Here is a 17,831-nt window from a genome sequence, read left to right on the forward strand (position 1 = left end):
AGTGAACAAATTAGAAAAAAAAAGATGACCTGACTCTTTCTTTTTATGGATGATTATCCCAGATGCTTATTAATACGTTGAAGAACTTTTATTTCTTTTACTTGTGCAGGGTGTTTTCCTATAATGTGGCAGGAAGTTAATATGTCTTAGTATTTAAAAATGCTGCATTTTAGCATGAAATGAGTCCCAAAAAGACTCCAAACATTACAAGCACATTTGCCATGCCATGGCCTCATCAGGAGACATTTCTTTTTTCACCGCTTGTTTACATGAGTGATGTCACTGTTTATACAGAATAATTGCATTTTTAACACAATAATCTGAGCAAGGTAACATTAGACTTCTGGTTTGAAACCAGTCAAAGCAAACCTAAATCATTAAGGAAGGAGATCAAAGCAGCAAGGGTTTGGTTTGATCAACTCCAGATTGTTAGATGGACTTTAAAAACAGTCTCAATATCACAAAGATACAAAAATCCAAATGATCAAACCTTCCCACTCCCAACTAAACTGAATGAACCAACCCATGGTGTCATCTGGACCTCATGTTGAGACACAAATGACCATTTTCCAGAGTCACAACTCTATGCGATGGTGTAAGGGACATGAAAGGATTACAGTCCTGCATAATGCTTCCTGAGGAAGCATTATGCAGGACTTCCAGTGGTGAGGTTTTATTTTCCCATGAACTAAAGTTGACCTTTTTTCCCTCTCCTGTGGAAGCATATTCAGAGAGCTGAATGACAACTGGATAGAGATGAACAGAAAATTTGTCTCAGAAAAATGGGACTTTGGGTGAGAATGGCTGTGGAAAATGTTTTTATGTCCTCATTAACATTTGACCAAAACAAGATTTTGGATGTATTTGAACATGAAAGGGCCTGACACACAAACCTGATGGAAGAGGCAATTTTGTGTTGAGGGTAGATACTAGAAAACAGTTTATTGAAACAGGAACAATGAGAACATTTTTCAAAGTATTTCATTAAAAAAAGGCAATTGTCTGTTTAAAACATGGAAACACTGACATCAAGTGGTGAAATTTGTTTCTGCACAACATCAACTTGCATTAGGTCTCACGTTCCTGCACTGGAGATGACTTTCTGTGTGACAAAGACTTGGCTGAAAAATGGACTAACACCTGTGCACATGCTCAGCTGAACACATCCTGTTTGCATAAAGAGCTGTGATCTGCCACTGGCACAGAACCGCACAAAACCTGCAGACAAAACCCTCTAGATTTCAAAACAAAAACAAAAAAGACCAATTTTTTGTTCAACTGAAACAAATATGGAGATAACTTTACAATTTCAGAGCTTAGATTCATTGAGTGTCTTGAAATTCTTTTTTCTCCCACTGTCAATTTTTTCTTTTAATGTTCACATGTTCTTTTTAGTGACAAGAGCTTTTCTGAAGCAGTCATGCATCAGATGTTTTCTCTAAAGCTGCTGGAATAAGTGCTGTGCAAAACTCCAGGCGTCTAGAGCCAGTGTCCCGCGTTTTTCAACAAAACCTGCCATTGAAGCTCCATATTGGTTAACCCTTGTGCTATCCTAGGCACTTTAACCCTTGTGCTATCCTAGGCACTTTACCATTGGGAGTTGGGTCATCTAGACCCACTAGACAGTGCTCTGAACCTTTTTTCTTCAATGATTTGTGAACCTCACTGGTGTCCATGGATTCCATGGCATCTTTCCACCTTTATCCACCTTTGTCATGGTAGGGAAGAACACATCAATGTAAGGGTGGGGTCATCTAAGATAGCACAAGGGTTAACATTGGGAGTTGGGTCATCTAGACCCACTAGACAGTGCTCTGAACCTTTTTTCTTCAATGATTTGTGAGGCTACAGTCCAGTCCAGCTGCAGTCCATTGTAAAGTAAACATCTCACTGTGTTAGTATTCTCAAGATTGTGAGCTCTCAAAAAGACATTTGTGTTTTTTTCTACAATTTTTGACTTAAATGTGTGGGCTTTTCTCAAACTCAGTTTTGTCTGTATATCTGTTTAGTTTATTGGGCTAATTATCTTGCTTGTAAAGCTTTTATGGGTGTATTTTCTTCCTGTGTAACATAACATTGTGATTTTAACATATAGGAAGACACACATGACACACGTTTGTCAATGTTTAACAGTCTATTCCATAACATTTATCATTGCAGCTGGTTTGCAGATGAAAAAACTTGCCAGTCATTATTCAATTAGATTTTACGTAGCTTTTATTCATTGGAAAAAGTAAAAGCCATACAATGTAGCGAACAAACAAACAAAAACTCTATACAGGCATAATAGCGAAGTCATACACATTCTACAGTCAAGATCGATCTGCCAAAGTGGGAGGAAGGATGGATGGATGGAGCTGTAGCTTCCATCTCAGTTTACAAATGGTTAACATTCATCTGGAGGTTTAAGAAGTCCTTTTACTTCAACAAACATTCTTTAGGCGAAAGAACAAACAGTTTTGTTCTGTTTTTTGTTACAAAAGCAGAGTCAAGATACCCGAAATCCTAACCTGATAACTGCCAAGTGGCGTATTTATGCAGGCATTTGGGTTGAGCACGGACACGCTGTGTACAGAGGAGTTCAGCAGCATTAAGGTTACACTTTGACCTAAGCATGCAAGTTTGTTAATAAATAACCAAACATTCTAGTAAGATAGAAAGAGCCCTGTAAGTGCTGTACTTTTTCAAACATTTTTAAGCCAATTTACCCCCCAAAAAACAAAAAAAAACAAAGCTTGAACTTTTAATTTTTTCTTGCTGTCATCCACTTCTTTACAAAAAACAAAAAAAAAAAGTTCCGCCAGTTACGACTCATAACTTGAATTTAAAATTATTACAGATTTGTTGATAAAATAGTTTTTTTTTCTAGGAAAGCAAATTATTTTGCAATTCCAACGACAGCTAAAACGCTGCAATAAAATTAGTTTGGTTCTGCTGCAGGAAATTTGTGACCACTAGAGGGCGCCAGAGGTTTGAACTGACATGAAAGATGTTGCTTTTGCATCTCCTACAGTGAGGTGAACAGTTGTTGGCAACAGTAAAGGCTTCAAAACGCAACTATGTATAATTAAAAAACAAACAAACAGACAAAATACAAAAGGGCCTGTCTGTATCCATGTTTTCTTTTCTATAGGCATTGTACTTGAACATAAGTGCTAAAACATGGACAAAATCTCTTTAGTTGGTTGTAACTCATTTCAACAAATGCGTTTGGCATTGCGTCGGAGGTTCTTAATTTTGGCTGAAGAGGAAATCTTCCATACTAAATCTCATCTTAATAAAACGAAACAAAAAAAACAAAAACATGAGAATGTTAACACAAAAAAACGGAATATGCTGACAGTAATACACTTTTGAATGCACACACTTTACACCTTATATATGGTAACGCACATGACATATGTGAAAATAAAAGCAATCTCTTTCTGCTTTCAGTAAGCTTGATGTGTACTTTATAATACATGTATACAAGATGACAATATGTAAAGAAAAGCAAAAACAAAAAAAATAAATATTAAACATTACTGTTTTTGAAGTTTTATATATATATATATATATATATATATATATATATATATATATATATATATATATATATATATATATATATGTATAGCTTAATTTTGTGTAAGATAAACTTTGTTTGCTGACTAAAGCAGTTTCTTTCTACATATTAAACTCACAAAAGCAGTTTTTTAGAACAAAGTTGCTCTTCACAAATTCTTCAAATGTGTTGCTATGAGCCATTAGATAGTTAAACAGCCTTTCCATCCCAATCTTGTTGCTCAACTACAAAAACAGCTGAAAAGTTTAGCTAAGACCCAACAAAGAAGGACCCACCGACTCTTTTCAGTAAATGAAATGTGTCTTTGCATATTTTAGAGCATGAATATGTGTTATGCTTTTCTTTGATAATTTTTTTTTCTTTAAAAAAACTTTGCATTGAAAAAGAAAATTTAGGCACTGTCTGTTAACAATAGCCCTACTCAAAAAGCGTAACTGAATTATTTACAAACCTGATCAAGGGGCAAAAAAGTCTGACAGTTATTGCAAAAGATGCAGAATTGACCTACAGTATCAGTTCCTAACTGTTTTTTTTTTGTTTTGTTTTGATTAAGCAGCCATGTTTTTTTTAAACAAAAGAATACTTTTGACAAACTGTACAGCCCTGACTGCTTGTTTTAAGAATCTTTGGTTGACCAGTCAAAAGCTTGAAAGATTTACAATCCATCGTTACATCACACTACTTGACTTTTTCTTTTTTCTTTTTTAAATAATACAAAACTGAAACAACCACAAAAAATAACATTTGCTCACACAGTCATTCCCTCTTCCTGTTCTTCAGTTACCCTTCCAGGGAGATGAAAATCAACCCCTCCAACACCCCCACCCTCACAGTACCATTGTCACCAGAAGCCACACCCCTTCCTGCACGTCCACTGATTCGTTCTGAAGCCGTCCAAGAATAAAAGCACATGCATACAGACATGTGCGCTCACATGCATCCGCTTGGATTCAAAAGAGCAAGAAAATGAAAAGGTGAAACTGGGAGTGTGTGCTGGACAGGAAAGACAAATACCAAAGGCTTTTTAGAATAAAATAAAAACACAAGACGTCAGAGCCCCTGCTGTCAGTGCTCATCGTTTCTGTGAGGCGATCATCTTGGACACAAAGTTGACGATGGCGCTGGCGGGCTGGCCAGGTTCCAGCTCAGCAAAGAGGTGTGTGACGTTGTCTGTTGTGCTTCCCTGCTTACGCGCCACAAACCCAAACAGCCTGCAAAAAACACGAGTTCATTCAGCTACAAGTACTTATGTTTTTAAACTACAGTTAATTAAGGTGGACTTACTTTGCTACGCCTCCTTCAGGCTTGTTCCATCTGAAAAGATGAGACATAATGAAAAATATTAAAATGTAAATGTTGACTACATATCCATTAACTGGGAAAAATCCAGGACAGTTGGTAATTTAATGCCTGTAGTATAGAAAGACACAGGAAATATGAATAAAATGTTACATTTGTATCTATATCATTGGTGGAACACAAAGAAACATGTGTCATATTCTCTGTGGTCATTCCATGAATTGTGCATGACAATAAAGAAACCAGTTTTAAATCAATCAGAGAAGAGCATTTTTAGTGGAAAAAGCATTTGTCTCTTTAGCTTTTGTCCATAACATTCAAATCATTATTATTATTGAAAGTTACCGTTATGGGAATCATTATTAAGTCACAGTATACTCACTTCCTGTCTTGTGGGTCAGTGTCGCAGAAGGTGACAGTGTTGGTGGGGTAGTGTCGTCTGAAGAAAAGCCTGTAAAACAAGTAAAAACGTCAGAACACACACACACAGACACACACACACAGACACATTGTGGTTAACTTTGTGTGAAACTGCAAACATTGTTAAAGCAATTTTTACAAGACATAACCACAAGCTACTTTGTTCTGTTCTTTTCCCTGGCGTATATACATATAAACCCTTTACAAAACATTTGAATATTGTGGAAAAGTGTATTTTTTTCAATAATTACATGTAAAATAATAAACTTCCACAGATTATACACTCAAGGCCCAATGTTTGCGTTGGTTTATATGAGCTGGAACCCCAATTTAAGTACAAATAAACTTGAAATCAATTGAACAGTGGTCCCTGAATTTATATTCATTGAAAGTTTAATTTTTTTCAAATGGAATTATGGAAATAAAGACACTTTTCCATCATATTTGAATGTTTTTGGAAGGGTCCGTATAGAGAAACTTCAATCATCATTTAAATTCATAAATGTTGTCTTACAGTCAGTCAGTTTCTTGAAATCTCAGACAAAAATGTTTATGAAATGAACTTTGTTGGGACAATTGATCACTTAATTGTTTACTTATCCATGATCGATTGCTGGGTTTATTGTCCTGTCCTTTGAAATACTTGATATACACCATTTCTTTAAGCCTGTCTCAATGTCATGCCTGGGATAAATGCTTAAAACCAAACCACACATTTTAATATTTTACCTAATTACCACAGAAGGTTACTGACAGCAGTTCCAGATGTCTAGTTTGTACAAACTTGGCACACTTTATTGCATAGAGACCTGTTGCAGCCTAGAGCAGTAGCTATTGAAAAACTGTCTTCTTAGGACAACATGAATTAAAGCAATTTGCCTTCAAATGAATGAAAATACAAACATCTTTAATGTCAAGACGTTTTTACTCTCACAAGACATCCTGCAGACCTCCCATATAATACAGGCAGACCTTACACTTACTTCCTCTGGTTGTCTGTGAGTGTGATGCCCTGCGATGACACCTTAAAGTGCACAATGGTGGCAGTAGGTGGCGCCGCAGCAGCCAGTGTCTCAGAAATGGCCTTAGCAACAGCTTGAGGGCCTGTCAGAGATTCCATCTCCACAGAGTTGACGTAGAGAACGTTGCATGCTGGGGGAAAAAAGCAGGCACCTCAGTTTGGATAGGATGTTTCCAACACAACTGTCAACAAGCCTTTCCATGCATTAGGACTGCTTCATTAGCAACCATGCAGATTGGACACAAGCTGGGATTTCACAGGTGGATCCATACAGTTCATTCCAAGTAAAATATTGAGTTTGTTATGGAGGAGATGCTGGATGCTGTTGTTAAGACATCGAAACTGAAGTTCGGTTTTAGATTATTTCGTTTATGCAGGTTCCTACACACAGACAGACATGTAGGATTCACATTCCAAATGGAAAGAGTGCTGCAGCTTTACCATGGGAATCAGCAGGATCCCTCTGCACTGGGATAACAAAAATGTCTGGATGTCAGGATGAGTGAATGAGATACAAATTAACAATAGTGATACAACTGTTTAGGAGATGATCCATACTGCTGATAAGATGAGCACAAACAGATAGTCTGGTTCAGGATTTTACCTGCTCCTTGTTTCAACCGTTCCATCATTGGGTTGGTTGAAGTGTCTTCAGGCACTTCATCAATGAGATCTACAGGAAAAGAGAGATCCTCTCAGCGACTCGTATGTTTCATAGTAATTCCTATCTTCAAGTAAATTTAATTTATCCATATTTCAGAATAAAGGTTTTATGGAAGAAATCCCATAGATTGAATGTGTTGAAAGATTTTTAAAACGCAAATTTATTATAGGATTTTATCTTCAAAGCTTAGCATAAAAATAAAAATAAATGAAAACACCACATTGTGCTTTTATTGTGAAGTAGTCAAAAGTAATGGCTTGTGAATGGGGACAGAAATCTGATGCACATGCAGTTATCTGCTATTGTTTTAAACACCTGCTGGTTGGGCACTAGTAGACCAACTGTCAAGATCATCACCAACACGCAGCATTCAATCATTGTGTAGCTAATAATTAGGTCAGCTGCATTTAAAAGAAAAATGTTTACTTCAATATAAAAAACTGCCCTCAAGTGATTGACCCGGCACTCACAACATGGGAGAAGGGGCATTTGGATCTCATCCTGTATGTTAACGTTGTCTTTGCAACATCAGCTTTCTGCATATAAAAATTTCTTTTTCTTAAATAGTTTATTCATCAAAAATAATGGACCAAATTATTTTGGTTATTTTCATAAAGTTTGTCGTTAGCACCTGAGCTGTTATGCTAGAGCTAAAACAAAAGTGCTAAATTAGAGACTAATTTGGTTTAAGCAAAGTTTTACTTGACTTGAGCTTTTTATCCCAAAGTTGGTTTTTATTTCTCTTTAAGAAGCAATGGTAGCCATGAAGATGCTAATGAGCCTGTGCAGGATTGAAAACCTAAGTAAAAACAGAGCTGCAACACAAAGAACTATGAAATCAAGGGAACTTTGAGGGCTCGTACCTGTGGCAGGGATGATTAATTTGCACGGCAGGGCCAGTGGCGTGATGGCATGTTGGTAGACCAAGGCTGACAAACATCCTGAAAAACAGCAAAAGCATTTATGAATACTTCTTGGATTTAAAAAAAAAAGGATTTTCGTTTTTTCAAATCGTCTCTTCAAGCAGAAGCCGTCGGTCCGTTAGAGCAACCCAAGAATTATAAAGGGCTTATGGACAAGTAGCATTGGATTTATACAACTAAAACACACAGATATAGAACAGCTGTAACAAATAGGAAGAACACAAGTTAGGTTAAATAATTAAATGATAATAAAAGTATTGTAATAATCTTTATTGATGACAATCAAAAATTACTACATTTTGAAACATTACCTGTGATAAGTGTAATGATTTGGGGAATAGTGTAATTTGTAGACTTCGTAAAACAGCTCAAAATTGTCCACCTACCAAAATAAGGCTCATTGGGGCAGCCTTTCAGCTTGACCCCTTTAGGGCTGCTTTCGATCAGGAAGTGTCTCACCAGCTCGTTGGTGATGTCACCTGAGACACAGGAGAAGACTATTTCAATAATATGGAGACATTGCCTCATGGGTTTGGTATTAAGACACAGCTCTAATGCTGCTCCCAGGGATTAAAACAGAGAAGAAACTGAGTTGAATAAAATGTAATAGTTGAATCTGCTGTGATGTTGACATCCTCTTTTTGCCTCTTACCTTTTTTGCTTTGTTGCACAGAGGGAGGAGGAGTGGCCACCTTCATCGCCAAGCCATAAGCTCCTCTGAATGAGTGGCTGTCCCGGATGACAAAAGCTCCAGGCTCTCTGTCTTTCAGCAGGCTGATAGCTGTAAAATTAGACAAACTTAACTTATTACAATGAAACACCTACTGAGCAGAAAAAGAGACTTTAGCAAACTGAAAAATACTGCAGATATTGCACCATTACCAAGACAGCCATGGCATTAGCCTAAAACTTTAGGACCAAATAGTCCAAAAAGATTAAAGTGGAATTATCCTCGGCTTCAGCTTCTGTTTAGTTTGTTTCTCAGTGCTATCAATAATCATTATGAAACAATCAACCAGATTGCATCAACATAATCTCAGAGATGAGATGAAGAAACACTTCAGGTTTTAAAACTGTCTAAAAGGAAACCATCTTACAGCAAAGATTGAGATTTTCTAGACAGAAAAGTGACAATAGCGTTCAGAAAAACAAGGTCTGTCTACATTTGACTGAAAAAGGTTCTATAGGCTAAAATGATTGTTCATATTTAAATTTATATATATATATATATATATATATATATATATATATATATATATATATATATATATATATATATATATATATATATATATGTGTGTGTATATACATACAGTATATACATATTTGACTTAAATATGAAAGATCTTTTTTCCCTGACTCATTAGAAGTTTAACCAAACTTCAAACACACTTTTTATTTACTCAAAATTCCTAACTTTTTCCTTTGTGACAGTTAAGGCAACGAAGATAGATGAGGCCAGCAATGCAGATAGATCAAAATTCCTAACATATGGTGTGGTTTTCACTGTGGTACTGCCCTGCACCAAGTATAAACTATGCCTCTGATGTCATTGCAATTGAGCATGTGAAATTATTTAACATGACACAATCCAACATAATGCCATGGCAAAAAGCACATGAGGCAACCAGTTGAAGTGGATATTCAATAAAATACATTTGTATGTTGCTACTGTAAATCTTACAAAATGTAGTACTAGCAAAAGTAAAATGACTGGTTAAAACTGCACCAAGTTTGTTGTCAAGGACACCGACATTTTAAATACCACGAAGACAAAACAAGGTGGCAAAATAAGTTGGACAAGTCGGACATGTGTTATTTTGATGACAGTTCTAGCTGTTTCACTGACCTCATTGTCAAGAAAGGGAGAAGTCTTAAAGCGGCTCACCCTGTTCCCTGGAGATCTCCGGCTTGTACCAGAACTTGGATGTGTCTTGGACAAACTTAACGTTGAGCCGATTCTCTAGGCTTCCGTCTGCATAAAAATGAAAAGCTGTCATCAAAAATCTGTGACTGATTCCTTTATGTTTTGTTATAAACAGTTTCTGGAACAAACATCAAGGTCTTCCGAAGACCACCTACAGGTGAAAGATTTGAAAACACTAAATAATGCTACTTATTATGCTATTCAATTTCGTGTCAGTCAAGTTGGGTGAAACTGTATCTGCTCGAAAGTATGATTAAAAAGTTAAAATGCAAACTTTTTGGTAATTCTTCCAGTTTTATAGAACAAAATACAAAGTTCTGGAATTTTGATCCTCAAAAACATTAATATCCTTACCGGGAATATTGAACTTTGAGAAGTCAGAAAGTGTATGAAAGTAGCCTGGAGTGCTTCCTCCACTCATGGGAGACATTATCTTCCCGTTTATGGTGCCATAAGAAAGTGCTCCATTTGGTCGGTCACCACTGGACATCCGCCTCTTCTCTGGGAGTTGGGGTTGGGTGGCTGGGGCTGGGCTCCCTTGTCGAAAACCACCTATCCCAATTATCCCACCATCCTGGTAGTTTGCAGGTGAGATGGGGAAAGAGGGAGTAGGTGGTCCTTGGTAGCCGGAGGAGCTACTCTGTCTTGACAGGTTCCCATGCCTTTCATCTGGTGTGGTGTAGCCACTATGGATAGGGTGCCGATCCAAACTGGGACTTCTCTGGGACATCTGTGAAACAGATGGATGACGGCCCAGCACTGGACTTCCTTGTGGATTTGTGATGGAAGGCTGTCTGCTCAGAACGGGACTGGTCTGAATAGGCTGACCCAAGGAGGGCTGCCTGCTGAGGACTGGGCTGTGAGGAGACATCTGTCCCAAAGAACCTTGTCTACTGAGAACAGGACTGGCCTGGGCGCCCTGAGATAGACGATGACCAAGAACTGGACTACCACCTAGTCCTGCAACACCCACCTCAAACCCGTTGGCAGGCGATTTTTGAGCCAACCATATCGAGCCATCTTGTTTAGCACTCAATTGCTGATAAAGACCCTGGTTGGGTGTGGATTGGTGTTCCACAAAGGGGCTTCTGTGGTTTAATAGTGTCTTAGAGGGCTCTGAAACTGACAGCCCAGGGTCAGAAGCCACATAACCCCCCAGTACGCTGTTAGACCCAAGGTAGGACTGTGTTGGGGTAGTGTTGCCCAGGTGGGAGGAGGTTGGAGAGCTAGAATCCAGGTAGGAAGAAGCAGGGGTTGCTGGTGCCTGATAGGATGGAGTGGGAGTGGGAAATGAAATTTCTGTAGCTTGAGACTGAAATCCAGAATCAGTAGTTGGTTGGGAGGAAGTGCTAACATTGCTGTCAACTAAGAGGTGTCCACTGAAATAAAAATAAGACCAAAAGAAACAGCTGATTATTCTTTCCTTTACTGACATTTCACCAAAGAACTGTTGTTAAAGATTTGTCTTTATATAAACTCTTCAAAGATGCACATTTTTTTATTGTAGGTAATAGATCAGATCTAGCTTTGGAATCATAAGTAAGGATGTCAGACATACCCCTGTGAGCACCGGATGGGACTGCTGCTGGACAAAGGTGGGTTCATTGTTTGGTTGCTGGGACTAAGATTTCCCAGCTGACCCTTTGCATCTTCTGGAGGGCTGAGGCTTCGGGGCGACGTGGATGGCTCTCCGCCCGACACTGCCGACCTTGCCACAGACTCTACATAGCTTCTTGGTGCTGCACAGTAAAAAGAAAAACTATTATTAACTCTACAGTTACAGCAAGTGTAATTTATTTCTTTTTACTCAATGATTCTTGATTGAGAATTTTACAGACAGGGTCTGAAATGAGGATTATACTATGAGAAAAATGGTTTAGTGGCAAAACGATGGGAATAATTTGACGAATATTGGATTTAGTTTTAATAACCAATGTGACTTGACTCCTATATGGACTGTTGCATAAAGGTTAAGATATAGTTAATGGGATGAAGAACCCTAAAACATTGGATGTTGATAAGAACTTCTGGCATTCCAGACCACTCTTACCTTCATCACACTCACTGAATTCACCATCTGAGTGCCATTATTGGAGACACAAAATATTGTAAAAGAAAAATTACACCTGATTACCTGCTTTCTCCATAAGTGTTGATGTCATATGCTTTGAAATAATCTACACTTTGAGAATACTTTTTCTTAAATCAACTCTAAACAGTCATTTCACACTCGTGTTCCTCAGATGATCTAAGCTAAAACACCATCTTTAGCCAGACTAATTCAGTAAAGTTGTAGGTGTATGATCAAATATTTGAAGTCATCTTTGAAGTCCTTAAAGGTCCTGATCAAAGCAACAATACTTTGATTCAGGATGTGTTCTATGAACCAACCTGAGCCTGTTTGATGAAGTAAGATTTCTGCTGGGTTGTGAGGCTTCAGTCCCAGAGCTGACAAGGGAGTCTTGGCAAGACCAGGAGGTGAGCGACCTAAAGAAAGAGAAGACCTTTTTTACTACCCACAATCAAACATCACAGCTATCCTGACAGCTGCTACCTGTTAAAAAGCATAATACAAGACTTCAAAAAAGTCTTTACACACTTTAGTCATTAAATTGTGTTGACGTTCAATCAGACAATAACAGGTATGAAGCTGTCAAGAGTAGATTAGGTTAACACACAAATTGCAACATGATCAGGAAAGCGTGTTCATGCTTCGTACTCTTATGAAGGTTAAAACAAGCATGCAACCATTGATGGTTTCAGCCAGATTCTTCCATGCAAAAAACACGGTGCATGAGAACAAAATGACATCCAAGCAAAGCGGAGCCAAAGTGGATTCATAAGCTCTTCTGGTGGAGAGCTGTAGTACTGAATTTGTTTTTTACTTTTCTGTATTCATGATTTATATTCTTTTTTTTTTTCATTTAAAAAAATTGCATAAAGAGCTTTAACAGAGACACTTATTATGAACTGCTCTACCAGTCCCTTTCTTGGCTGAACACAATAAGTCATTTAGAAAGGGAAAAACTGGTGGTACAATTATCAAAAGAATAAATTATAGACAGCTAAGAATATTGCAGGGAGAGAAATGCAATCATGAATGACAACAGGAACACAGAGACTAGCAACTGGTAAGATGTTGTGGTAAATGGTAGTTTTTACAGAAATATTGCAAGTTTGCATCACCTTCATTTTTACTGATCAGCCTGTTTTTGTCAGCAAAGGTAAACTGATCAATTTTAAAAGAAAGTGCCACTCTCCTGTGACTGTCATGCCAAAGCACTGCAGGACTGACAAATGAGGGGTGAAAGGTCACTCAGGGAGAACAAAGGGCTCAGCTCCACATGACTGACAACGTGGGACAGTGGAACTCTGGTACAGGCATTGTGCATCTTCCACTTACCAAAGAATCCCAATCAATTCTTTGAACACAGATGCACCTCCATTGATTATGGGTGGGCTGAGAATGAGTTTGTGTGTTTATCTTTAACTAAAGTAGTGTTAATTTTGTCTTTTAGTTAGGGATTGGTACAGAAACTCTGTGCCAAGTTGGTACTGGTACCACTGTATATGGTACTAGCTGAACAGTATGAAAAAATTTGGTGTATTCTATTCAATTTTGCTGTAAATCTCCAGCTGACCCTCTTAATTCAATTAGATTAGGTTTTATTTTTATAGCCCAATATTACTACACAGTTGTCTAAATGAGGTTTACTAATTTTACAAAACTTAAAATTAGCTATAAACTACAATAGGTGATTGCTAAAATAAATTAAACAGACTAAGCTAAACTGGGCATACCTGCCCTTAGACCCTCTTTCCCGGTAAGGAAAAACTCCTAAAAAAAACAGATTTCAGGAAAAAAAAAAAGAAGTAACCTCACGGATGGTCACATGAAGTATTGTGGGTGGCCTCCTATAGAATGGGGTACTTGGAGCTTTAGTCAAATTGCCAAAGGCAAAGCGAGCAAAAGTTTGGCCGTAATTCAAACTAAAAGATTCTAATTCAGTGACCTGATGTATAAAAGTGCAGAAATACATGTTTTCTGTTTTCTGTTAATTGACTGTCAGAAAAAATGAAATACAGCATCTTGCTCAAACTTGAACGCTCTCCTTCTAACGCTGCTAAGTCACACTTAAATATTTTTGGGGGGAGAAAAAAAAAATCACTTCATTTTTTAAACGCCAGTTTGAGGACTGTTTAGGCACCAAAACCATTTCAAAAGTATTGGGTCAGCACCAGCACCTTATAAAATCCAAACGGTACCCATCCCTATTTTAAGTGCATCTTCTCAGTTGTTAACCTATTGTAGTAAATTGAAAAAACTCATTTGTTAAGTGCTGTGATTTCTTCAAAAACTGTAAACAAAGTGAGGTAGACCTGAAAGGACAAAATGTGTTAAGGCAACACTAAAGGTGACATTTTGATTCCGCTTACTTTGCCCAACGACCCACAAAATTTGCATTAAAAATATACTTTGTGTTTTTGTGATTGCCTCTTTGGAAAAAGATTAAAGAAAACTAAAAAGCAAAACTTAAAAAAAGAAAAAGTGAGGGTTTATGACTGTAAATCATTGTAAAATTTTTAAAAAGACTGCTAGGTTTGAATCTTTGATTTCAAAGTTGAACCAGATTTTTTTCACTTAGATAAAATAAGTAGCGTGATAAAAAGATATATACAACCTCCAGCATAAATCACTTCATTATGTAACCAAGCTCCACAGTACCATCTGTCTGTCGGGTGAAAGACTTACACAGATTGAAGTAAGGGGTTTGCGGTGACATGGGAAAGGCAGGGGTTTGGGGAAACACCTCACCACCAACTGTGGGTGTAGGACTGATTTGTCCTCCATCCATTTCTTCAAAGGCCTCCTTGTAGCTGTGCAGATTTCTCTGGAATGGGTGATATTGGGATGAGAATGTAACTCCACAATACACAACAAAGTAAATGAGTGTTTTTATAGCCCGTGTTTATTTTATACCTCCCTTGGTCGTCCACCGGGGTTCATTCCTATGGCATGGACAAACTCAGGAGAGACACATCGAATTGGGGAGCGCATCGGAATATCAGGAGATTTGCCGTCATCAGAATGTCCCTCACTGGTGATGCGACGGCGAGGAAGAGTTGAAGGCTCCTCAAAGGAAGCTGTACGTGCCTGGACACCTGAGATGTTGCATAAATGAGTGTTAAATTAAAAAAAAGAAGCCAGGTTGACGGTCCTCAGGTAGCTTAACACCATCACTGTCGGCCTCTGTGGATGCTCACTGTGTGTAGAGGATCACACTTTGCAAAGCATTAGCATGATGCTTTGTGAACTCAAAATTTTGCATTTAACATGCAAGAGGATCTTTAAATAAACTTTAAACTAAAATATGTAATAAGTCTTTTTAATACATAAAATATTTATACTTGAAAACTCAACAATAAAAAGTAGATACACTCACTGTAACAGTTTGTTAAAATGCCAATAAATTTAGCTAATCTTGCTAAAGAGCTTCTCAAAAATGCTTGAAACACAAAACAAACAACAATGGAGTTAAGAAGATTATTATTCATAAGCCAATAAGAGACCAGTGACTGTAACACAGAGCAAGCAAAGCAGGAAAAGCTGGCAAATACATCAAAGCTCAAAAGTGGGACCACCACTTGTTGCCACTCATTATTGTAAAAGAGCATAATTAGAGGGAGAAAAAAGGTGAAAAAAGCACCATTGTATTTTGTATTAATATAAAACAAGCTGAGTCAGTAAATTCTGTGGTGTGTTTGTTCTGAGGCAGTTCAGTTTATCTGTTTCCTCCCCTACAATGTTACACTTGAGGGTGCATCCCATTTTTTCTTAAATAATCAAAAAGTTGATTTATTATTGTAATTTAGATCAAAGAGTTGTGAGTATTCAGAAGACCAATAAACAAGAGCAACATGAAAGGTTGTTGGGTTTAAACCAGAGCTGCCCAGTCCTAGTCATTGAGATCAACCGGCCTGCCTGTTTTCCACTTCCCTTTTGCTTTCTACTGATGAGCTGACTCAAGTCTACATGTCCCCATAGAGCAGACTGCCAAAGAACTCTTGAGGCTGAGAAATCCCGGGAATACTTAAAGCTTAAGCCGACACGATTCTGGATAAGATCATTTTAAAATCTCTGATTGGGTTTAAAAGAGTAAAAAAATATTGAAACCATGCAGAATGCAACAACTGCAATAAATGTCTATAGAGAGGAGTTACTGGCTATAGATGGATAAGGCTGACATTCAAAATTGTCAGGAATTCAGTTTTTTGCCAATAAACAATAAACCACATGGAGTTAAAATGCTTTGATTAAATGCCAAATTAACCATCCCAATTTTTCATTATTTCTATTCTATGAAACTTGTAAAGATTTATTTTCAATTAAAAGCAATAAATTCTGCATATCTAAGTGAGACTAATGCCATCTGTGAGCATTATTGATTAAAATAAAGCATAAAATACTTCATTGCATGCCAAATACCACTGGGTTTGACAGCTTTGAAAAGCCCCAAAACAGAACGCACCCACTGTTGCATCATTGATTAAAAACCAAGAACCAGATGTGGTCAATGCACCCTTTCCTACAGAGTGCTGTCAAACGCTACACTTTGCCTGACTGTAAGCAAAGTGTTTACCACTCAGTATCCCAAAACTCATACTTTAACCCCCTTTTTTTGTTTTAAGACTTTTAAGACTTCGTTTATCCTGTTACAATACAGCTGTACTTGAGAAATTATCCTGTGCACGTCTTATTTCTCGATGACAGCAAAAATCACCTAATCAATAGTTGTGTCCAGCCTAGCAGTTTAAAGTCTACTCTAACATCTAATTTTGATAGACTGCTGCATCTTTGCAGAAAGGATATTGCTGTCTGTGGTAGAGGGCCCAGACTGGGCTTTATACAATAACGTCTGGATTGTGGTCACTAACTCTCAGTGGACACATACAGGATCAGTAGCGCTGTCTTTCTTGTGCATTTCACTTTCTCTGTCGGTCTTTGTAAATCTTGAAAAGGGAGCAAATGAAAAAGGCAGCTTTGAATGAGGCCAGTGTCCGGGACTCAGTATTGTTCCTGAAGTTTGGCAAAACAGATCTTGTGACATGGTCTCCTGGCAAGGGACAGAGCCTTCTTTGTGCTTCCCTTGTCTCATTCTTGAGAAACTTATCCAATAGGGATTTTTCAGTGCCACATTTAGGGTGACTCTTTTACTTTCAGTAGAAAAAAATTTGCAACTCAGAACAAACACTAATCTCAAGCACATATAAAGAGGATAATAAGCATGTTTTTTTAATTTTTGATGATGCTGCCCTCTGATTAAACATGTCAAACATTAGTTTTATGTTAAAAATAAACCAAACGTACTGTAGACATACACAATTAATAAATGCACCCCACTGCAATCAAAGGTTAAGCAGAAGCAAAACACGAAACCCTTCGAAAGGATCTGTCCTTTCATTTTTAAGGGTTCCTTCATACAGGATGGGAGAACCAACCCGAGAGGGAGTGAGAACGACGATGATCAGACTGAGCGGAGGTCATGCTTGGGATGGCGCTTTGGGCGCGAGCCGTGTACTCTGGGATGAATGATGAAATAAAGATTAAGATAAAGTAAGAAAAGCAGAGAGATGAAAGCTGGCCTAAAAAAGAACAAATGTATGCAATGTTTATTTAAAGACCCACTCATATTGTCAAAGCGTTCCTGGTGCTTTTTTAATTATGATTATGCCATTTTTAGCCAAATCAAAAAACTTTTTGTTTACTACGGCATAGTTTCTGCTGGGTGGCAGTTGTTAATTAGAAATTCGCCTCTAAGTTTTGGGCATGAAACCCTACCCAACATCCCATCACCCTACTGTTTACTTGCTCTTCCTCTAGCTTACAGCCACTCACACCCCCAACCTAACATAACCCATCCAACCAAAATAGCGAGCAATATCAGAGCTATTCAACCTTACAGTTTTGAACCAGATCTCAGCTCGAACGAGGAAAACAAAGACATGCATGG

General features: G+C 37.7%; 1 protein-coding gene across 16 annotated transcripts in view; it reads right to left on the minus strand.

Annotated features, from left to right (window-relative positions):
* Positions 1-2,199: 2,199 nt before the first annotated feature.
* LOC101155555 (tensin-1) overlaps positions 2,200-17,831 on the minus strand; it is a 172,530-nt gene continuing 156,898 nt past the window's right edge. For 7 of the 16 annotated variants that reach the window (XM_020712927.2, XM_020712925.2, XM_020712933.2 and 4 more), the window contains 17 exons: positions 17,320-17,400; positions 14,801-14,982; positions 14,573-14,711; positions 12,211-12,306; positions 11,870-11,896; positions 11,378-11,558; positions 10,174-11,198; positions 9,781-9,867; positions 8,545-8,673; positions 8,279-8,371; positions 7,833-7,910; positions 6,910-6,978; positions 6,747-6,791; positions 6,268-6,436; positions 5,247-5,315; positions 4,850-4,879; positions 2,200-4,776 (listed from right to left, as the gene is read on the minus strand). In XM_020712927.2, the coding sequence (XP_020568586.1) occupies positions 4,638-4,776; positions 4,850-4,879; positions 5,247-5,315; positions 6,268-6,436; positions 6,747-6,791; positions 6,910-6,978; positions 7,833-7,910; positions 8,279-8,371; positions 8,545-8,673; positions 9,781-9,867; positions 10,174-11,198; positions 11,378-11,558; positions 11,870-11,896; positions 12,211-12,306; positions 14,573-14,711; positions 14,801-14,982; positions 17,320-17,400 (2,639 nt within the window). In that variant the 3' untranslated portion in view covers positions 2,200-4,637. Of the gene's footprint in view, positions 4,777-4,849; positions 4,880-5,246; positions 5,316-6,267; positions 6,437-6,746; positions 6,792-6,909; positions 6,979-7,832; positions 7,911-8,278; positions 8,374-8,544; positions 8,674-9,780; positions 9,868-10,173; positions 11,199-11,377; positions 11,559-11,869; positions 11,897-12,210; positions 12,307-14,572; positions 14,712-14,800; positions 14,983-17,319; positions 17,401-17,831 lie in introns of those variants that run through there. The other 9 variants (XM_020712937.2, XM_011489586.3, XM_020712939.2 and 6 more) reach the window with 7 other exon arrangements.

Source organism: Oryzias latipes, chromosome 21 (genome assembly GCF_002234675.1).
Source record: "Oryzias latipes chromosome 21, ASM223467v1".
Lineage (NCBI taxonomy): Eukaryota > Metazoa > Chordata > Actinopteri > Beloniformes > Adrianichthyidae > Oryzias > Oryzias latipes.